At 45.7% G+C, this 23512-nt stretch overlaps 1 protein-coding gene across 3 annotated transcripts in view; it reads left to right on the top strand.

The window, feature by feature from the left end:
• The window catches only part of LOC115470438 (C-type lectin domain family 18 member A-like), a 221084-nt gene that overhangs the window by 83529 nt on the left and 114043 nt on the right, over positions 1-23512 (top strand). For all 3 annotated transcript variants that reach the window (XM_030203619.1, XM_030203618.1, XM_030203620.1), the window contains exon 3: positions 9155-9400. In XM_030203619.1, the coding sequence (XP_030059479.1) occupies positions 9155-9400 (246 nt within the window). The remainder of the gene's footprint in view (positions 1-9154; positions 9401-23512) is intronic.

Raw genomic sequence — 23512 nt, 5'->3', positions numbered from 1 at the left:
CTTGAACGCAATACGTTCTTTAAGTGGAAGCCAATGTAGCTTTTCCCTTAGGGGTTTAGCGCTTCCATATTTTGTTTTTCCGAATATGAGTTAACCTGGATACTGAGTTCACCCCTACCCAGAAATCTATACCTACATTAAATATACTTTTTTCCCCCAAGGCAGTCACAGCCTAGCCCCAACCAGAAGTCCACAGCAATACACATATTAAAAAACATTTGTTTTATCTGGAGTTCTGTTTCCCAAAAGAAGTTATTTGGGTATGCACACTATGCAGTCAGTGTGCAGTGGTGGCAGATGCAGAGCACTACAGACTGGCTCATGTGCCTATTTGTGGCCAAGAGGGAGTGCTGAGGGCCTGAGGCCTGGGGTTGAAGTGGTACAGAGGAGGAGACCAAGCCATCTGAGCCATAAAAAACTTTTCCAGTGTGCAGGCCGTGGGGACACTAGGGGCAAGGCAGGCACCGCCACGTTAGACAGTGAGAGAGACTGCAGAGCATTCCAGCAGCAGCGGTACTCGAGCAGCCATGGTGATGAGGTAAATTGCCCACGTTACACTGGCGTATAGTTACCTTGGAGCAGAGTGCAGCTAAAGTCCTGACTTGCGACTTCCATTTCCACTCCTGGACCCAAGCACTGCACTGCACTAAAAATTAGGCATGTAGGGAGAGTTGCTATGTTTTCTGCCGGCTGTCTTTACATGTACATAGCTGATCCACAGCTGAAGTTACTGAAAGGCTGGGCTGCAGTGCAGTCTAACTGGCAGTGATTGGAGGATTCAGCAAATTGGGTGGGCCTGAGCTGAGAATGGGTAGGCCCAGGCCCACCCATAGCTTCTTTCCTGTACCCAAGTGAACATGGCTTTATCCAGGAGGCTATCACTTGCTTGCTTTAGCTGTTTTCATTGGAGATATTCATCAGCATCAAAATCGCTTGTTGTTTGCTATAAGTTTGTTTTTGTCATTGATCCACCCCCGTAGAGTGGACTTGCTGATGCTCACATATCTGCACACCTCCGGTTGCATTTTTCCTGATTTTAAAAGATCTAAAGCTTTTAGCTTGTCTTGTACTGAGTGACCATGCTTCTTTTTTTTTTTTTAGATATTTCTATGTTAGCATTTAATGCTATGTTTTAAACCTCCCAAACTTTGCCAGTACTGCCTTGTGTTGTTTAAAAGTACTCTAACAAGTTCGAGAATAATTAGCTTGCATCTGAAATACTTGAAAAATCTGGGGGTCCAAGCTCTGACCGCATTGTAAACAATCCCGCATAATATCGAGCTGTGTTATAATGGGTCATAGAGATTCTGGGAAGTATTCAGAGAGACACTGTTGTAGAGAGGAGCTCTGGAGTGACTGCCAGAGAAGAAACAGATCACTGTGTTAGTTTCTCAATGGCAAAGGGTATATTTAAGACTTTACTCCTTGGCCAATGGTCAGTTTTGCAGCAGGACACTTTGAAGGATTATGGGGCATATTGGAAATCTGAGTATTTAACTCAACCCTAAGACACAAGTAAGTATTATGTCACATAAAGGATGAACTGTGTTGGGTTGCCAGAAAAGAATTCCAAATGGGAGGAAATCAGTTTGCTGCTATAATGCCTTATACCTGCTATACATCTATTCACTGAGGAACTTGTGCTGTTGATGTTTGCTCATGTAGCCCTGGATTTTGTGTTTGAAAAAAAAATTGCAACAAAGGAAACACTGCTCCAAGCTTGGACTGAACTCATTTCCTGGGTTGGGATTTGATTTTGTACGTGCCATTAAGGAGGGGACTTGTCTAGACATAGATGGGCTATTACTGTACACTGCACCAGCTATTATATCATATTTTTAAGAACCCAATAACCCAGAAAGGGATTAGAACCTACCTGCCCTAGAGAAGGGTTGCATTTGTAAGGAGAGGCTGAGTTAGTCTTAGTTTTACATGGATTTGTAGTTCCAGTTTATTAAGCAACAGGAATTGTAAGTCCTGCAGGCAATCAGTGGAATGGCAGAATTGGCTCAGTTTCTCTGTAAAGCTATATGGTAAATCTAGCTGGCATAGATCTTCTTTTACAGAGGATGTATTTCCCAGTGACCAGATCAAGGTTTAATATAAAACTATGTTTAGGCCATTGTAGAACTGCTTCTGTGTGAGAGAAATACAGAAACATAGTAACATAGTAAATGACAGCAGATAAAGACCTGTACGGTCCATCCAGTCTGCCCAACAAGATAAACTCATTTTACATGGTATGTGATACTTTATATGTATACCCGAGTTTGATTTGCCTTTCTCAGGGCACAGACCATAGAAGTCAGTTTCAGAACTTAGTACAAGAACAGTACTGGGCAAGCATCGAAGCCCCTTAAAATTTACACTCTATCCCATCCCTATCTTTTCAGTCACGTTCAGGGCATAGACCATAGAAGTCTGCCCAGCTCCCATTTTGTTTCCAGTTACCGGCGTCGCCACCCAATCTCCGCTAAGATTCCATGGAACCATTCCTTCTAAACAGGATTCCTTTGTGTTTATCCCACGCATGTTTGAATTCCATTACCGTTTTCATCTCCACCACCTCCCACGGGAGGGAATTCCACATATCCACCACCCTCTCTGCAGTGGCGTGCCTAGGGGGGCTGACACCCGGGGCGGATCGTTGCTGAAAGAAAAGGATAGTTAACTTTTTAGAAACCAACGGGTTACAGGACCCGAGGCAACATGGCTTTACCAAAGGAAAATCCTGCCAAATGAATCGTATTGACTTTTTTGACTGGGTGACCAAAGAACTGGATGAGGGACGTGCGCTAGATGTAATCTACTTGGACTTCAGCAAAGCCTTTGATACGGTCCACCACAGAAGACTCGTGAATATGCTGAAAGGGTTGAACTTAGGACCGAAAGTGGTGAACTGGATAAGAAATGTGTTGACCAACAGGTGGCATAGGGTGGTGGTAAATGGAATCCGCTCGGAGGAAAGGAAGGTAAGCAGTGGAGTTCCTCAGGGATTGGTGCTGGGGCCTATTCTGTTTAATATATTTGTGGGAGGGTTGGAAGGAAAGGTGTGCCTTTTTGCGGATGACACGAAAATAGCCAGTACCCTGGAGGGAGTAGAAACGATGAGAAGGGATCTCTGAACGTTAGAAGAATGGTCGAGGGTCTGGCAGTTAAAATTTAATATTAATACACTCTTCCGGGGTGACTAATTACCGTCCGGTTTCCACAGGCTTGTTTCAATAAGAAACCTGTTGACACTTAAAGTATAGGCTAAAAATATATATAACAGTGTACTGTGAAACAAAAACAATTTTTTTTATTATTTTAAATATGCTAATAGTGCTCAGTAGAGGGGGTTATGTCCACAGGACTCATTCGCAGTATGTACTGCTTTAAAACCCCTTTAAAACATCATTGCATACCACCTCCCTGTCCTATTCTCTACTACATCAAGTATAACACTAGTACTTGGATGTATCTATTACATCTAATAAAAGTAGGAGAAATATTGAATAGATGTTGCCACTTAGCTCATTCCGGGACAGTAGCTGTGCTCAGATGTATCAGCGTCCTGTGGAGAGCCCCGTCCTTAGTGTGGTTAAAAACATAACCGTAGCGTTACTACTCCCTAAACTCGGGACTAAAATCCAACTTTCTCACGTAAAGAGATGCAACATCTATTCAATATTTCTCCTACTTTTATTAGATGTAATAGATACATCCAAGTACTAGTGTTATACTTGATGTAGTAGAGAATAGGACAGGGAGGTGGTATGCAATGATGTTTTAAAGGGGTTTTAAAGCAGTACATACTGCGAATGAGTGCTGTGGACATAACCCCCTCTACTGAGCACTATTAGCATATTTAAAATAATAAAATAAATTGTTTTTGTTTCACAGTACACTGTTATATATATTTTTAGCCTATACTTTAAGTGTCAACAGGTTTCTTGTTGAAACAAGCCTGTGGAAACCGGACGGTAATTAGTCACCCCGGAAGAGTATATTAATATTAAATTTTAACTGCCAGACCCTCGACCATTCTTCTAACGTTCAGAGATCCCTTCTCATCGTTTCTACTCCCTCCAGGGTACTGGCTATTTTCGTGTCATCCGCAAAAAGGCACACCTTTCCTTCCAACCCTCCCACAAATATATTAAACAGAATAGGCCCCAGCACCAATCCCTGAGGAACTCCACTGCTTACCTTCCTTTCCTCCGAGCGGATTCCATTTACCACCACCCTATGCCACCTGTTGGTCAACACATTTCTTATCCAGTTCACCACTTTCGGTCCTAAGTTCAACCCTTTCAGCATATTCACGAGTCTTCTGTGGTGGACCGTATCAAAGGCTTTGCTGAAGTCCAAGTAGATTACATCTAGCGCACGTCCCTCATCCAGTTCTTTGGTCACCCAGTCAAAAAAGTCAATACGATTCATTTGGCAGGATTTTCCTTTGGTAAAGCCATGTTGCCTCGGGTCCTGTAACCCGTTGGTTTCTAAAAAGTTAACTATCCTTTTCTTTCAGCAACGACTCCATTATTTTTCCTACCACCGACGTGAGACTTACCAGTCTGTAGTTTCCCACTTCTTCCCTGTCTCCACTTTTGTGAAGAGGGACCACATCCGCTCGTCTCCAATCTCACGGAACCTCTCCCGTCTCTAAAGATCTATTAAATAAATCTTCAAGAGGTCCCGCCAGGACCTCTCTGAGCTCCTTCAGTATCCTGGGATGTATCCCATCCGGCCCCATAACTTTGTTCACCTTCAGATTCTCCAGCTGTTTATAAACTCTTTCTTCCGTAAACAGCGCAGTATCCACTCCATTCCAAGACATTCCCTTGGCAGCCAACCGCGGTCCTTCTCCAGGATTTTCCTCCGTGAACACCGAAGAGAAATAATTGTTTAGTATGTTCGCTTTATCTTCATCACTGTCCACATAGCCATTCTCATTATCTTCCAGTCTCGCAATTCCATTCCTATCTCTTCTCCTTTCTCCAATATATCTGAAAAAAGTCTTGTCACCTCTCTTTACATCTTTAGCAATTTTTTCTTCTGCTCGCACTTTCGCTAGCCGATAATCCGATAATCTTTTCCGTGATCCACTCGATGCGTTCTTTTGTATTTCTTGAACAAAGCCTCTTTTGCTCTTATTTTTTCAGCTACTTGTTTGGAGAACCATATAGGCTTCCTGCTTCTCTTGTTTTTGTTCACTTTCCTCACAAAAAGATCAGTCGCCATATTTATAGCAGCCTTTAGCTTGGACCACTGTTTTTCCACTTCTCCAATGCCTTCCCACGCCACAGCTCTTTCTTCACATATTCCCCCATTTTATCAAAATCAGTATGTCTGAAATCCAGTACTTTGAGTTTTGTGCATCCGTACTCTGCCTTCGCCCTTATATCAAACCATACGGTGTGATGATCACTATTACATAGATGGACACCCACCCAGATATCGGAAACACTACCTCCATTAGTGAGCACTAGATCCAGCATCGGCCCTTCCCTCATGGGTTCTGAGCAAGGCACTTTGACAGGCATCCACTATCTCCCTACTTCTTTCCGATTCCACAGACGTGATGTTCCAATCCATGTCAGACAAATTGAAATCTCCCAACAATATGATCATTAGAAGCATCTCTGATATCAGTCCAGTCTTAATCTTTTGCAGCACATCTGGTTCGTGTAAGATGATCACCTGATCCACTTTTCTAGCAAGGGATATTTCCAAGGGGGTCTTTTCTAAAGCTTAGCTCGAGTTATCTGCAGCAGTGCCTATTTTATTTCTATGGGCTCTGATGCAGATAACTCGAGCTAAGCTTTAGTAAAAGACCCCTCAAGTAGGGGCCCTAGAAATAGATGATCCAAAGTTACTTTATGGGCACTCCCCACTAAAGAGGTCTGTGTGGTACAGTATTTGTTTAGCAAGAGGGATGAGTAGGAGAATTGAATTAAAAGGATGTCAGGAGCTGGGAATGCAAAAGAAAGTGCTGCCTAGTTAGTGAGATCTTGGAAGCAGGAGGGAAGAAGGGAGGCAGTGCCCAGCTATCCCATAACGGAGAGGTGTGAGAAATGTGGTCCTCTTTCCAGAAACCTGACAGCAGTGTTTCTCAATCCTCTCCTTGAGGCGTACGTAGCCAGTTGGACGTTCAGGACTGCCACAATGAATATTCATGAAATAGATTTGCATACAATGGGTCTCCAATATATGCAAATGTACAATGAATATTCATTATGGTAATCCTGAAAACCAGCTGGTTAGGTATGCCCTCCAGGAAAAAAAGTTGAGAAGCACTGCCCTACAGCAATCAGACCCTTCAAGGATTGGAACACCAGTGGAGAGGATCCAGGGGAAGGGCATTTGAAAGGACAGCTATAGACAGTATGGTACATCATCGGAATCCCTTGGGAGGTTAGGACTCTGGACCCAGAGGTGAAAGGTTGTTTGGCATTGTGTTTGGTACTAATGGAGAAGAATAGTCAACTCTTTTTGGAGTTGGAGAAAAAAGAATGGTTTAATTGTAGTTGAGGAAAATGTACAAAAATTCAGTTGCTGTTTGTAACACCATTCAAGTGCCTGGAGAGAGTTTGATTCCTACTGTGGGTCAATGCCTAGGGCTATACAGAGGTAAATCTCTTCCCCTCACCACAGATCAGAGAATTCACACCAGGCTTTCTGGTGGAAAGAAGAAAATTGGAACTTGGACATGTGAACTGCTTGCACATAGTAGGGGAAAGTCTTGTCTCAACTTGGTAAGGTTTTTTTTTGAAACCTAACCTATTTTCTAATAAAGACACCATCATTGAAAGAGGAGCTTGAATTTCAATAAAATGTTTTCTAGAGAAACAGGAATGGTCTAAATCTAATGATGAGATGGAGTTCAGTTGGCAATTCTGCTGTCAGAGCTGATCTTAATCTGCATTTTCTCTATAATATCCAGTGTTTAATGATTAATCATACTTGATATACAGCACATGATAACATCAAAGCTGAAGAAAAGAACTCCAAATTTAAATAGAAAAGACCCAAACACACACGAAAATCATTCAATTTAATATGAAACAGCAAAAAGCTCCAAGAATAGGTGCAACAACCGTCCTAAATACCACTCTCTAACTCAGCGTCAATTGCTGCCAAAAATAAATGGGTCGCTGTGATCACTGTTGATTTTTCTTAATGGTCTCCTGGTACCCCAACTTGCTCATGACCTTTGATTTCAAAAGTCCTGAGGACAGTATTCAATGGGACTCAGTCCACATTAATTATTTATTAACCTCCCTTCCCAGTCTCTTTCTCTTACTGCCTCTTTCATGCATAGTTTATTTGTCATTGTATAGGGTTACAGTCTTCTTATTGTACACTATCTTGGTAGTCATCGAAATGAAACTAAGATAACCGGATGAATTGTCCATTTACCTTTAAGCAATTTTCAGCCGGTTTATGCAGTTAAGTTACTGTACAATGCTGACTATGCAGTCTTAATGTTACACAGATAACTTACCCGATTATCTTGAAGCTGAAAAATTATCCATTTAACTATATGACAGCTATTTATGTGGTCCAGCTCGACCATACAAGGTAAAACAAATACCCCTCAATATTCAGCGCTATTTAACCTGGCTGCTTAAATAGCACTTAACTGGCTATTCGCAATTATTCAGTGGGGGATAGCTGGCTACCTCCCGCTGAATATTCATAACCAGCGCATAGCAGATAACCGGCTATATCACGCATTGTAGCTGGCTAGCTGCAAATATTCAGCATATCGCCAGCTAAGTTTGGCAGTCAAATCGGGCTGCCCAAATACCAGGCCTACCTTTGGCTGCTATAAACTTAACCAGCCAGTGCTGAATATTAGTTTGGCTGGTTAAGTTAAACTGGCAAAAAATACACATCTCAATCACGCCTCTGTAGTATGGGGTACTTAGATTCGGCTCACTATAAGCGCTGTGGGGCGAACCAAAATGATTTCTATCATGCCTTCTGGCTGTGCTCGGCTATTAAGGCATTCTGGTGTAGGGTAACTAGGTTTTTGGGAAGGCTTGGGGGATATCGGGTCAGACAATTGCCAAAATGTATTCTATTGGGTTGTCAAACCCCGGTAGAGGGAGGAACAGTTCATCAGAGTGCACTTGCTCATAAGGCATATCTGGTTGGTTTGAAATGCATCCTGGTAAATTGGACTTTGGAGAGGGGCCCCTCTTTTTGGCAATGGCGTAACCGCTTTCATGCCTTACTTTTGATGGAACTCCAGGATTCTTTGCTCAATTTCAAAAGACAAAACAACTTTTTCTTAACATGGATAGGATATCTTAATGTAATGTCTCCTAAAGCTAGAAGTTATATTCTTAATAAACTTATAGCATTGGCTAGTCCCACTCCAGCAACTCAAGCTAACTAATGAGATTGATGTTCCTTGAATTTGAGAGTTGGAGGTTACTCAGGCTAAATGGGGGAGGGAGGGGGGTTGGGAGGTAGTTTCTTTGTGTCATCCTATGTCAGTCATTATCGAGAGAGGCACCTTACGGGGGTTGGGGAGAGGGCCAACAGATTTGGGGCCTTCTGTTCTAACTCAGGGGTGTGCATAGGGTAACCAAAAAATTTAAGTTTTCGGTCACAGTTTGTGGTGGATTGTTGAAATTTAACATTTACATGCTGCCTGCTCCTGGCCGAGGGGCATAGAACTTGGTTTCAGACGACAGGGAAGGAATGATATTGGTAGTATGTATTGGCTATAGGTTATTAATATAGTATTGAGTTTGATATGTTAAAGCAGTCTAGGTTGAGGGTGGTGGGTGGGGAATTAAAAGATGGAAGGAATACAAAAATATTGAACACAGTCTGTGTATTGTTTTTGGCATGCTTTTCTCTGTATGTGATATGTTCAATAAAAATTGTTTTAACTAAAACTGGCAAAAAATAAACTGGATATTCACTGCCAGTCACCGGAAATAGCCCAGCATTGAATATCCGGCCTCACCGCCGGTCAGCCCCATAGCCCTGAATATCGGCCCTATCTGGTTTACTTTTTGGTATGTCCCAGTGTGTCTTCCAGACCACTTTTACATAACTGTATAACAGTCTGCTGAGCATCTTGACATTAACCTCATAAGTCATCTGGAATATCAACCTCCTCCGGTTCTCTGTTCTTGTTTCCTTTTGGTAGGAGTGGAGTGAGAAACTGGCTCAGCTAGCACATGAGAGAGCAGCCAGCTGTCTTATGGACAATTCTTCCAATGGTCAACACCTGGCTGGAACTCAGAACCAACATGTTGGGTGGAACATCCATGTCCTCCTTGACAGATCCATGTCCTTTGAAGACGTAATCAATCTCTGGTTCAAAGAAGGACAGCTGTATAACTACCACATGGCCCAGTGCTCAGAAAACATCACCTGCAGTCATTACACTCAGGTACTTTATTTATTTTTTGTCTATTAGATTGTAAGCTCTTTGAGCAGGGACTGTCTTTCTTCTATGTTTGTGCAGCGCTGCGTATGCCTTGTAGCGCTATAGAAATGCTAAATAGTAGTAGTAGTAGTAGTAGTAGGTATGTACAGAAGAAGACTTCCTTATATGCAACTCTTAACCTACCCTGTAGTAAGGCACTGTTTTCATTTTCATTCTACTTTAACTGTAGCTTATCCTAGTATTAGAGATATTCCAGCCGATATTGAGCGCGAGTTAACCGGTTAACTCACTTGTCAGTGGCTAACCGGTCATTTTGTGGCATTTAATGTTATTTCGCTGAAAAAGACCAGTTAGCGCCAAAATGCAAGCTGCCAATGTTGGGGGCATTCCAAAGGTGTTTTGGGGTACAGTCTGGTTAGCTCTCAATTCTCAGAGCTAACAGCCAGTGTTAGCTCATAAATAAGACCACACACATAGCAGTCCTAACTTTGTGTGCTAAGGAATGGCCGGTTAGCTCTGAATATCGGGCATGTGCTAGCTGGCTTAAAAAAATGAATAAACAACAGTGGCGTAGCCACATGTGGGCCTGGGTGGGCCAGGGCCCACCCAGTTAGGGCTCAGGCCCATCCAACAGTAGCACATGGTAATGAAAATGCTGCTCTCCACAATACTGGCACCTTCGCATGCTCAGTTTTCAGTGCATGCCATCTGCAGACTACCAAGGTGGAGACTGGAGAGAAGCATTTTCCCACCAGCTGAGATATTATTTTGATGTGGGAGTGGGGGAGAGAACATTTGGTGCCCACCCACTTCTTGCCTAGGCCCACCCAAAATCTGCTGTCTGGCTACGCCCCTGATATACAATGTTGGTGACCAGATATGACCTGACATTGAATATCAAGGTTCAACGCCTACGGCAGACATTAACAGCACTGCCCACCGATGGCTGAATATTGGGGGGGGGGGGGGGGGATTGTTTTAACAGACTTTTGGATGGCTCGTTTATGATTCAGTCAAGTACAATTTGGAATAATATACCTATTCAGATAAAGACATTACCCACTTACTTGCTTTTTCTTAAAGCTCTGAAAATTTCATAAATATTTTAATGTTTGATTTATGATAATATTTTGGTATTCTTAACAAGATGTTGTTAATTTCTTTCTGTGACCTGCTTTGATTCCATGTTGCCATAAGTGGGATACAAATGCACAATAGAACAGAATAGAATAGATGTTGACAGAAATAGGGGTGTTCAAAAAGTTAACTCTTTCTGGTGAGTAGTTCATTTTGAAAATAATTGAAGGATGAGATGCTTTAGAAAAGTTGTGAAATTATTCGAAAGTGTCTTCTCCAAAATCAATCAATTTACCAGTAATATTTGAAGGGCATAGTCTGGTATTTATTCAAAAATGTCTCTTCCAGTTCTGCCAGGAAAAGGTTGGCATATTGTAGTAGTACCTAGGATCTATAGCTCAACATCATCATTGAAAGTGATGTAGTTATGGGTCAAGAAGAATTTGATTTATGTTGTAATAGGTTCTGGTGTTTACTGGTGCTCTAGAGTGGATATCTTTTTTTAGAAATTTGTCACATGCATTTATGCCATCTACAGTTTTAGCAAATTCTAGCAGTGAATCCGCATAGTAGCTTTAGTGGATTACCTTACTTGAACCTAGAAGAAGGACATATTTCCTTGTTGATTATGTTGGACCTACCATGGGGTTTTCCTTTAAAATGTGACCAGTGTCACGGCCTTGCCATGACCCATGCCCCAACTCACCTCCCAAATCTCTGGGATCATTCCATCTTCCCTTCTTCGATGCTACAGGGTGCTTCCGGGTTGGCTGTCTCCCTACTCATGCGGTGCCGGCGTTTCTGTTAGGCGTGTGCATGCGCACCCCTGCCTGGAACTTAAAAGCCCTGAGGTGAGAATCGGAAGAGGCCACCTTGCTCTGACATCAGGGGCCAGGGGCTCCTTAAGGGCTCCGTGACCTCTCCTCCCTTACCTTCTGCAACAAGTTCCTGCTTGCCAAGTCTGCTGGTCTCCTGGCTCCTGTTTGCCAAGTCTTCTGGTCTCTTGGTTCCTGATTTCCAAGTCCGCTTGTCTCCTGCTGACTGCTGTGCTTAACTCCTGTCTTGCCTCTTCTTTATCTCCCTTGGAGGTGACCTGTCTGCCATGGTCAGGGCACTGGCTATGGTCCCAAGGCTCACCACCCTGGATCACAACAGCTTGCGAAGACCATGAGTTTGATGGAGTCACCTGCTCTGCAGCAGCAGCTTACGCTCCAGCTGCAACATCTATCTGGGGCCATCCAAATGTTGACCCATCGGATGGACAATATCCATGGGTGAGAGGTAGCTCTAGAAGCAGCATCACCTGCTGTCGCAGAACCTGGACCACTTTTTGCTCCCAGTGGTGTGGGGATCTGCGTTGCCCCACTTGTTCACTTCCAGGGGAACCCAAAGACCTGCCAGGGGTTCTTGAACCAATGTCAAATTGTATTTGAAATACAAGCATGAGACTTTGTTTTTTATAGGGCCAAAGTGGCCTATCTCATTTCCCTTCTCTCTGGTCCTGCCCTTACCTGGGCCTCCCCTATACTGAACAATCTGGCTGAGTTTCTTCTCCATTTTCAAAGGATTTCGAGGAACCTGGTAAAACTACGCCAGCAGCTACATAGCTACTGAACCCAGGAGTGTAGCCACGGGTGGGCCTGGGTGGGCCCAGGCCCACCCATTTCCACCCAAGGCCCACCTAAAAACAGTGGATCGCATTTGGGCATCATGCGGTGGCTAAGATGAAGCTTCTTTTCCCTCCATCACCCCCACCGTGAAGCGTCTGGTTTAAATTAAGGGCGCTGTCCAGCAGAGATTCATCGAGATCAACTCCGGACTCCGGAGCCTTCCACGATCCGAGTGGTGGCCGAGGTGAATCAGCTTCTTCCTCCCTCACCCCCACCTCAAAGCACCTAGTCTAAATTAAGAGCACCAGCTGACAGCGATTCACGGACCGAGACCCACTCCAGGGCGTTCCCTCTGCCACGATCCGCCCTCTCGGAAACAGGAAGTTGCAACAGAGAGAGCGGATCGTGGCAGAGGGAACGCCCTGGAGTGGGTCTCCGTCTCTGAATCGCTGTCGGCTGGTGCCCTTAATTTAAATTAGAAGCAGCGCAGTGAGAATGAGGGGGGGGAAAGGACGGAGTAATGCTGACCTGTGGGGCGGGCTGGGAGACAGTGGCTGCATCAGTGGGGGGGGGGGGGGGGGGGGAGTTGGAGGCCAAAGGGAAGGGAGAGAGGTTCAGGACCTGCAAGGGGGGGAGAAGGCTAACTGGCTGGAGGGAAGGGATAGGGTTTTGGACCAAGTATGTGGGTGGGTGGCTGCCTGGAGGGAAGGAAGAGAGGTTCTGGACCTCCAAAAGGGCGGAAGTAGCTGACTAGAGGCAAATGACAGGTGTTGGACTTATGGGGGGGGGGTGGAAGCAAGAGAGAGAGAGGTGCTGGACCTGTAATAGCGGGACGACGATGGAGGGAGGGAAGAGAGGTGTTGGACCTACAAAGGGGAGAGGCTGGGGGCTGGAGGAAAGGAAGGAAGTTGCTGGACCTGCAAGGGGGGCAGGCTGGAAGGAAGGGAGGTGCTAGACCTGGGGGGGGAGCTAGAGGCTCGAGGGAAGGAACAGAGGTGCTGTACCAGGGGGAGAGATTAGAGGGAAGGAGAGAGATGACGGGTCAAGGGAATGAAAAAAAAGGGAGACAAATGTTTACCTCACAGTGGAAGAAAGAGCCAAAAGCTAGAAGGAGAGAAGCTGGATAGGTGGGATCACAGAAGAGAGAGAGACATTGGTGTGGGTGAGGGAGAAAGGGAAAATACAGAAACAGATGTGAGATGCTATATGGGGATGACAATGCCTGACGGGGGGGGGGGGGGGGGGGGGGGGAAAAGAGAGGCTGTGCTGGACACTGGGAGGGAGGGGTATGTGGACACAGGGGAGAGATACTACACATAGGGGAGAATAGGAACTCAGAAGGGAGGTACTGGACATGGGAGGGCATAGGGACACAAGGGATGATGCTGGACACAGGGGTAGGGGATAAAAGGGTGATGGATGCAGGAATTTGAACATAGTGGAGATACTGGACAAGGAACCATGGGGACACAGAGAAGGGAGATGAATGGTGGACATGGAGAGAGAAGACATGACAAATAGACAGGAGACTCTGGTGAGTAAGTTAAGACAGAGGAAAGAAGAAACCAGAGACTAGGACCAAGTTGATTTGAAAAGTAAAATAGCCACACAACAAAAGGTAGAAAAAAAAATTTATTTTCTATTTTCTGATTAGAATATGTCAGATTTGGAATGTATATCTTGCCAGAGCTGATGTTAGACATGGCTGGAGCCCATGGCTGGAGCCCAGGCCATAAATTTGGGAGGGAACCCCAAAGCCCATCACCAGTCTGCACTGCCTTCAGCTTCCATCATGCTTGTGGCTCTCTGGTCAGGGGACCAACAGCAATTGCTCCAGTTGCACTCCTCTAATACCATCCCTGTCACGTACTATCTCTATATTTTGCACAGGAGGAAATGCATTTCTTTCTGTTTTTCTGGTATTGTATTGCATGCAAGGTCTGGCTTCCTGGGGTTTTAGTTATTTTTATAATTTGTAGTCAATTATTCTATATTTAGCATTTTTGTTCCATGTGTGTGAGGTATTCTGTTAGCATGAATTTTCTATGTAGCCTTCTGTAGTAAGTTTGGTTTGTTCAGTTTTCCCAATAGATGTAATATGTAAGGCAATGCCTTTTTCATAGGTAGGATCCCTGTTTTGGAACTTAGTACCGGCATTGCAGATTTGCTCTAGGTTATGAGTGACATTTTGTTTTAAAGATTGTTTTATTTACTATGGTGGCTGTTGAGATTATGGTGAGTTTTATGGGAAAATGTCCTAACTCTGCTCTGCACCCATTGGGGAAAGCCAGGGGGTTCTGTGGATGCAGAATTCATTTGCAGAATTTAATATTAGACTATACTTTCTGGGATCATTTCTACAGCATGTAACTGCAGAGATATGCTGAAAAGTGTTTGGTCTTGCTATAGAGGCTAAGTATGTGTGTTAGGGGACCGAGGCTCAATAGAGGCTGAAGAGTGCAATCTCTTGTACTTCCCCCTAGCCCTCAATGTGGCCTGCAGTCAGTGGTGTGCTGGAGCCGGCTCGCACCGGCTCGCAAGAGCCGGTTGTTAACTTTGCTCGGCTCTTGCGAGCTGGTTGTTGAATTGCATGAGCCAGCTCTCTTCCTCCCTCCCAATCCGGTCCCTTACGTCAGCGACTTCACGAATTCTTTGGGGTCGCTGCAAGCGCTGACTCTCCCACGCTGGTGCTGCAGGTTCGCATTTTAAAAATGGCCGCGAGACTTCCAGAGGCGGCCTCGCGAGACTTCTGCCGAAGTCTTGGAGGCCGCCCTTGTAAGTCTCGGTGGCCATTTTGAATCACGAACCTGCAGCGCCAGCGGGGGAGAGTCAGCGCTTGCAGCGACCCCGGAGAATTTGTGAAGTCGCTGACGTAAGGGACCGGATCCGGAGGGAGGGAGGAGGGAGGGAGTTGAATTCACCAAACTCGGGAGGGGGTGGCAGGGGAGAGAAGGGAGTCGCTGGGCATTTGTGAATGGAGGGGAGGGGAGAGAAGGGTCGCTATAGGTGCATGCAGGGCAGGGGAGAGGAGGGTCACTGCTGGACATAGGTGGATGGAGGGTAGGGGAGAGGAGGGTCACTGCTGGACATGGGTGCATGCAGGGCAGGGGACAGGAGGATCGCTGGGTATAGGTGCATGCAGGGCAGGGCAGGGGACAGGAGGGTCACTGGACATGGGTGGATGGAGGGCAGGGGAGAGGAGGGTCACTGCTGGGTATAGGTGCATGCAGGGCAGGGCAGGGGACAGGAGGGTCACTGGACATGGGTGGATGGAGGGCAGGGGAGAGGAGGGTCACTGCTGGACATGGGTGGATGGAGGGCAGGGGACAGGAGGGTCACTGCTGGACATGGGTGCATGCAGGGCAGGGGACAGGAGGATCGCTGGGTATAGGTGCATGCAGGGCAGGGGACAGGAGGGTCACTGGACATGGGTGGATGGAGGGCAGGGCAGGGGACAGGAGGGTCACTGGACATGGGTGGATGGAGTGCAGGGGAGAGGAGGGTCACTGCTGGGTATAGGTGCATGCAGGGCAGGGCAGGGGACAGGAGGTTCACTGGACATGGGTGGATGGAGGGCAGGGCAGGGGACAGGAGGGTCACTGGACATGGGTGGATGGAGGGCAGGGGAGAGGAGGGTCACTGCTGGACATGGGTGCATGCAGGGCAGGGGAGAGGAGGGTCACTGGATATGGGTGGATGGAAGGCAGGGGAGAGGAGGGTCACTGCTGGACATGGGTGCATGCAGGGCAGGGGACAGGAGGATCACTGGGTATAGGTGCATGCAGGGCAGGGGACAGGAGGGTCACTGGACATGGGTGGATGGAGGGCAGGGGAGAGGAGGGGAGAGAGAAGAAATGCTGGACATGGATGGCGGGGAGAGAAGAGTGAGGAAGGAGATGAGATGAGGGAAAAGGAAGAGAGGAGAAAAACTGCACATGGATGAAGAAAATAGGCAGAAGCTGAGGACCAGAAATGAAGAAGAAAGGAAGAAAGGAAGCCCTGGAAATGGAGATAAGAGGACAGATAGCAGCAGAATTGGATACTGGGCCAGCATGATCAGAAAAACAGTCACCAGACAACAAAGGTAGAAAAAAAAATCATTTTATTTTCATTATAGTGTTTGGAATATGTTCACTTTGAAAATCAGGTGCTCAACATTAAAAGTTTATATTTATTTACTTATTTATGGCATTTTATCCCACATTAAACATCCTTTAGATGTAAGCTCTTCTGAGCAGGGACCGTCCTTATTCGTTAATTTGTACAGCGCTGCGTAACCCTAGTAGCGCTCTAGAAATGTTAAGTAGTAATTAGATTGGAACCTGGGATCATTTAATTTTTTTTTCCTGGAGAGAGTAATGCATTGCCCCCCCCCCCCCCCACCCCCGGCTATAGCCAGCTCTGCAATTTTGGGGGGGGGGCGCAGAGGTGGACGGGGGGGGCACCGAGGTGGACCGGGGAGAGAGCCTGTTGTTAAAAATTTACCAGCACACCACTGCCTGCAGTCACTGAAGCCTGCACTGCTACCCTCATTGAAGTTATTGGGAGTAGGGTAGAGGTGGAGCATGGGGTGGGGCATCAGGTGGCAAGTTTTTCAATTTCAAAAAGTTGGCAACCCTGGTGCCCACCCATCTGACCTGTTGGCCCACCCAAAAATTGCCTTCTGGCTACGCCACTGACTGAACCTACAACAAAAGACACAGACCCTAGGGGACTATGCCATTCGGTTCCGGACCCAGCAGCTGAGCTGGAATGGAATAACGAGAGCTTAGCCACTGTGTTTTGGCAAGGCATATCCCCCCAGATTAAGGACGAACTGACGAGGCGTGAGCTTCCTACAAAGTTTGAGTAGAGAGGTGTGGTAGCCGTATTAGTCCACTTTTAAAGGTAATTAATAGAAATAAAACAAAATAAAACATGGAAAAGAAAATAAGATGATACCTTTTTTATTAGACATAACTTAATACATATCTTGATTAGTTTCGAAGGTTGCCCTTCTTCGTCAGATCCGAAATATACTGTCGTTTCTGACAGTATATCTGCCACTCAGATATACTGTCATTGCCTTGAAAATTGTCACCCTCCTGTCTCCATGCATATAGACTGTCACTGAAATGCTTTGATGTTTCACTCATATATACTGTCATCTACCAACATTTGCTTATTTCCAATCTGACAAAGAAGGGCAACCTTCGAAAGCTAATCAAGAAATGTATTATGTTATGTCCAATAAAAAAGGTATCATCTTATTTTCTTTTCCATGTTTTATTTTGTTTTATTTCTATTGATTACCTACAAAGTTTGATGATCTCATTCTTTTTTTTTTTTTTTAATTTTCCAATATATCACCACATAAAGTGAATATGCAATTGGCATTATTTAACATTAGGAAACAAAAATGATAAGTATATATCTTTACAGCCCATTTGTCCACAAGTTAAAGAAATTTGATTCCAAGATTAAGGAAATTAAAAAAGAAAAAAAATACAAAAATTAATAATCAATAGATGCTTCCTCTGGTTCAGACCCCAGCCTGCTAAATTAGGGAAGGTTTACTATATTCATATCAACTCTTGCATCAATAAACTCTTTCAACTGTTTTGGATCTACAAACTGAAAATGTTTACCCTCAAGCACCACATTACAAAAACAAGGAAATCGCAAAACAAAATTTGCTCCCAATGCCACCACCCTGGGGCGAAGTTCCAAAAAGGCCCTTCGTCTCATCTGTGTAGGCCGTGAGAGATCTGGAAAGATACAGACCTTTGAGCCCAAAAACAGATTTTCTAAGTGTTTCAACGAAAGCCGTAGTACGGCATTCCTATCAGGCTCCAACGCGAAAGTGGCAAGCAGAGTTAACCTCTGAGTAACTATTTCTAATGAGCTTTCTAGGAATGAGGTAAGATTCATTCCCTCCCCTATTACGGGGGGATTTCCCACCACCACTCCAGTACTCCCGATGTAATAAGCCCGTGTAATGGGAGGGAGTGAGTCCTTATCCATTCCCAGGATGTCCACCAAATATTTTTTAACCATCTCCAAAGGAGAAATTAATGGCGATTTGGGAAAATTAAGAAACCTAAGGTTAAGTCTTTTAGTCTGATTTTTAAGGTATTCAAGTCGTTTATGTAGGAAATTATTGTCTTTAACCAAAGCTGTTTCTATAGATCCCATTTCTTGAATTTTGATATCCACACGTTCCAATTTCTGGGTTTGCTGTGCAGTCACTTGTGCTTGAAGCAGGGCAGCCTCAGAAAGAACTTCAATATCAGAAGAATTCTGCTTTAAAGTAGTTTGCATAGAGGTTTGGATATTGTAAACCATATCCCATAGTGACTCCAGCGTCACAATTGCTGGTCTAATCACTCCACTAGCCACAGGAGGAGACTGAGGTAGACTATCAGCCCGAGCTAACTTGGAAACAATAGCTTGAGGCAATACCTTTGAAGCCTGTTGTAGTAATGTTTCCCGAAGTTGAGAATCTATCTCCGTTGCTGCAGTCACACCCTCAGACAGGACCAGCTGAGCCACTTCGGCGTCTGTCTCTGTTTGAACAGCCAGCAACTCTCTTCCAGGCTGGGGAGGTGCAATTCGCTCCACAGGGCTCAAGGAAGCCCCGTTTCCACTCTCAATCGACTCAGAAGGGCCGAGAGCTGCAGTGGGGGTCGAAGTTCCCTGAGGACCCGGTTGCTGCCTGGGAAATTGCAGAGTTGTTTGTTTCATCGTCGAGGAGGTCACAGGAACCGAGGGAAATTCCTTTACCTTCCCCCTCCGCTTCCCCATGGTTAACGAGGCTACAGAGGCACCGAGACAAACTCACAAACACAGCAGCCTCCAGGAGCAAACACAGGTGCGTCTATTCACAGCGCCATCTTGGAATCAGCTCCAATCTCATTCTACTATGTACACTAGTGGATATCCTTTTCCGAGAGCAAGCCCTAGAGCACCAAGCTGGTTGCAGGCCTTTTCGGTTGGCTCCAACATTGCAGCGTAAACCTGTGTCTCTCCCTTCAAAGTCTGCTTCACCCGCCAGCAATGGGGAACCTATGCAGGTGGATTGTCTGGGGCTTTCGGATCAAGAGAAGCAGCAGAGATGGACACAGGATTTGTGTTTGTATTGTGGTAAGAAAGGGCATTATGCCCACTGCTGCCTTAAGAAGCCGGGCAACCTGCAAGTCTAGTTCTGGCCGGGGAGGCAGGACTAGAATCCTCTCGACAACTCCCCATACCCAGTTATTAGTTCCAGCCACTATTGATTTGGAACCCGAGTTCTTCACAGAAACGTTCATAGATGCCAGGGGAGGAGGCAACTTCATTATCATATCCCCACACAAAACATGCCTTGACCCATCCCCAATGGGCACATTCAGGGAGTCATCAAGACCAAAACACTCCCGCTCAGTCTCCGGATTTGGGTATTGCATAGGAAGGCTATAACACTGTATGTTCTACAAACGACCGTGAATCCCTTCACCCTGGGCCTTCCCTGGTTACAACAGCACAACCCCCAGATTGACTGGGTTCAGGGTCAGATAGCAGCTTGGGGTTGACCCTGTCGTGGACGGTGTTTGAGCTGCATCACACCCCCCCATGTCAGTGGCCGTTAGTAAGCTGGAGGTCAAGAAGACCCTACTGGGAGTTTCCAGATGTTTTCTCTAAACAACGGACTGAGACCCTTCCACATCACTGGGCCTATGACTGTCCCATTGTGCTGTTACCAGGGAAGACACCTCCCCAGGCCAGAGTCTATCTGCTTTCATGCCCAAGACTGAAGCCATGTCTGGCTATATCAAAGATAATCTGCAGCAGGGGTTCATTTGTCCCTCTACATCTCTGGCCGGGACAGGATTCTTTTTTGTAGACAAGAAGTATGGAGGGCTGCAGCTGTGCATTGATTACAGGGGTTTGAACGCAATTACCCTAAAGAACAAATATCCTTTACCATTCATCTCTGAACAATTTGACCATCTCCAAGGTGCCTGTGTCTTCACTAAATTAGATCTATGAACAGCCTATAACCTCATCCAGATCCAGGAAGGGGATGAATGGAAACAGCCTTCAAAACTAGAGTTGGGCACTATGAATATCTCGTCATACCATTTAGTCTCATCAACACTACTGTTTTCCAGAACTTCATTAATGACATATTCTGAGACTTGTTGTACAAATGTGTTCTTGTCTGTCTTGACAATATCCTGATCTTCTCTTGTTTGTTGAAACAACATAGGCAACATGTCAAGCTAGTGCTTCACCACCTGCATCTGAACCTGCTATTCGCCAAGTTGGAGAATGTGTTCATGAATGCTATGAATTACCCTTTTTGGGGTGCATCATCTCAGATTTGGGGGCTACGAATAGACCTGGCCAAGCTGTCTGCCATTCTTGACTGGTCTCAGTCTCTGAACTGCCAAGTTCTCCAGAGATTTCTGGGCTTTGCCAACTATTACCGGCAGTTCATCCTGAATTACTCTACCATCGCAACACCTCTGACAGTTCTTACCCAGAAGGAGGTGAATCCCCAGGAATGGCCACCCAAAGCCATAGCCACATTCAACCATCTGAAGCAGGCACAAAGCTCCAATTCTATGACACCCTGACCATGGGAAAAGATTCTATGTTGAATTAGACACCTCAGCTATCGGAGTGGGTGTCATCCTATTCCAGATACACACTTGCGGGAAACAGCTTCCCTGTGCCTTCTTCTCCCAAAAGTTTTCTCCAACTGAGAGAAACTATACCATAGGAGACCAGGAAAATTTGCCCATAAAACTAGCACTGGAGGAGTGGTGCCACTTACTTGTGGGGGGCCAAATTCCACTTCATTGTACTGACTGACCATAAGAACTTGTTATATCTTCAGGAGGCATGGCGTCTTAATCCACGACAAACCTGATGGTCCTGGTTCTTCTCACATTTCAACTTCCAACTGTACTTTCGACCAGTGGAAAGGAATAGCAAAGCAGACACTCTGTAGCGATCCATGGAATTGGTCGAAGAGACATCTGATCTCCATCATGCTATCAACCCAGCCCAAATCTTGACCGCTACTGTCACATTGGTACCGCAGGACAAGACTATCATCCTTAGACAACTTCAGGAGGGGGTCCTCAAATGGGGACATGAGTCTAGAATCACTGGTCACACTGGAATTCGAGGTACCATGGAGCTCATCTCCCGCTCATACTGGAGGCCCACTCTCCAGAAAGATATAAAGGAATTCGTCTCGGCCTGTCCTGTGTGTGCTCACCAGAAACCTTCCCATTCCTGTCCTTGGGGCCTTCTGCAACTGCTTTCCATACTTAAGGTCCGTGGACATACATTGCAATGGATTTCATTATGGATCTTCCCCGCTGTAATTGGTACACTGCCATGGATGGTGTGGACTGTTTCTTGAAGATGGCCCATTTTGTGCCTCTTTATGGGTTACCAACTACAGTTACTTTGACCCAGCTCTTTCTCAGGGAGATCTTCCAATTGCACACAGGGCCGTGCCAACAGGGTAAGCGAGGTAAGCATGGCAGGGGGGCACCGCCCTCTGGGGGGCGCCGCCGCACCATGCTCACCTCGCTCACCCTCCCGCTCCCATTGTTCAACTACTGCCCGCCCTCTTCTCCTCCCCCCACCCCAACATCCCTTTTCTTTTTTTTTTTTTTAAATTTACCTCCATGGCGGTCCAGCAGCGCAGCGTCAGTGAAGGAGGCGGCGCTCCCGACGTCGGGAGGCGAGCACCGCCTCCTTCACTGACGCTGTGCTGCTGGACCGCCACGGAGGTAAATTTAAAAAGAAAAAACAAGAAAAGGGATGTTGGTGGGAGAGAAGAGGGCGGGCAGTAGTTGAACAATGGGAGGGGGATGGCAGGGGAGAGACGAGCATGGATGCGAAGGGGGAGGGGAGAAGAGGGCGGGCCAGGCCAACTGGGACATGATGGGAGCGGGAGGACAGAGGAGAGAGGAGCATGGATGCGACGTGGGGGGGTCATGGAAGGGAGAGAGGGGAATTGCTGGATAGGGATTAATGGAGGGTGACAGAGGAGCATGGATGGGAGGGGCAGGGCTCAGTGAGAGAGGGGAATTGCTGGATAGTTAATTAGGGATGAATGGAGGGCACAGAGGAGCATAGATGGGAGGGCAGGGCTCAGGGAGAGAAGGGAATTGCTGGAAAGGGATGAATGGAGGGGGCAGGGGACAGAGGAGCATGGATGGGAGGGCAGGGCTCAGGGAGAGAGGAGAAATTGCTGGACATAGAGGGGAGGGAAGAGAGATGAAGGAGATAAAATGAGGGAAAAGGAAGAGAGGAGAAAAACTGCACATGGATGAAGAAAATAGGGAGAAGCCGAGGACCAGAAATGAAGAAGAAAGGAGGAAAGGAAATAAATAAATGGAAAGGAAGCCCTGGAAACGGAGTTAAGAGGACAGATAGCAGCAGAATCAGATACTGGGCCAGCATGATCAGAAAAAGAAAGTCACCAGACAACAAAGGTAGAAAAAAATCATTTTATTTTCATTTTAGTGTTTGGAATATGTCCACTTTGAGAATTTACATCTGCTATCTTATTTTGCAATGTATAGCAGTTTGTTTCTAAGAATATTGCTGACAATTCCTGTCAGTGTGGCAAGTGGTGAGCGATTATTTTCACGGGGGGGAGACGCCGACGCCGCCAACTGATAGTCTGCAGGGGGGGCGCCAACTGATAGTCTGCAGGGGGACGCCAGAGACCCTAGGCACGGCCCTGATTGCACAGCTTACCTATGTCCATTGTCTCTGACTGGGGAGTACAATTCACCTTCAAATTTTGGCGAAGCCTCAATCGCTCCATGTAGGTGAAATTGGAATTTTCCTCTGGATACCACCAGGAGCCTTCACAAGTGGGGCAAAACCTTTAATTGTACATCAAATATCATTGGCCCAACACGGGCCATGTTTCAGCGTGAAGCGCCTGTGTCAGGGGTCGTTTGCTCTTAATTGTCTAAGATGAAGAGAACAGCTGAAAGCTGAGTTCACATCAAACATGACTAAAATCCTCTACCAGATCTTTCCTTGGTCTCAATTTCAAAAGTGGCTCCAGAGTTCCGGGTATGACTCCTAAAGATTTCCTCAGAAATATTTCCTGAAAATGTTATTCTCCTTTGTAATGATTCTTCTTAGTAATATAAATTATTACTTAGTAATATTAATTCAAAAGGAGTGAAGCCTGTGAAACTGGGATTACCTTAGTCAGTGGGAATTGGATTAGAGACTCAAGTGTTCACATTGTTAAATAATTTCTGGTTTTAAAAGAGAAAAAATGAAATTAGGTGTATTATTTCTACTAATATTGGACAATAAGTATGTTCCCAACAAAATTAATTGAATATATACTGTTTTGGGTTTGAAGAAGCCAACCAGACGATCAATGTGGAATAATGATTCAGATAAATAATAACTGGGG

This window comes from Microcaecilia unicolor, chromosome 5 (genome assembly GCF_901765095.1).
Source record: "Microcaecilia unicolor chromosome 5, aMicUni1.1, whole genome shotgun sequence".
Taxonomy (NCBI): Eukaryota; Metazoa; Chordata; class Amphibia; order Gymnophiona; family Siphonopidae; genus Microcaecilia; species Microcaecilia unicolor.
This window is presented reverse-complemented; position numbering and strand designations above follow the sequence as displayed.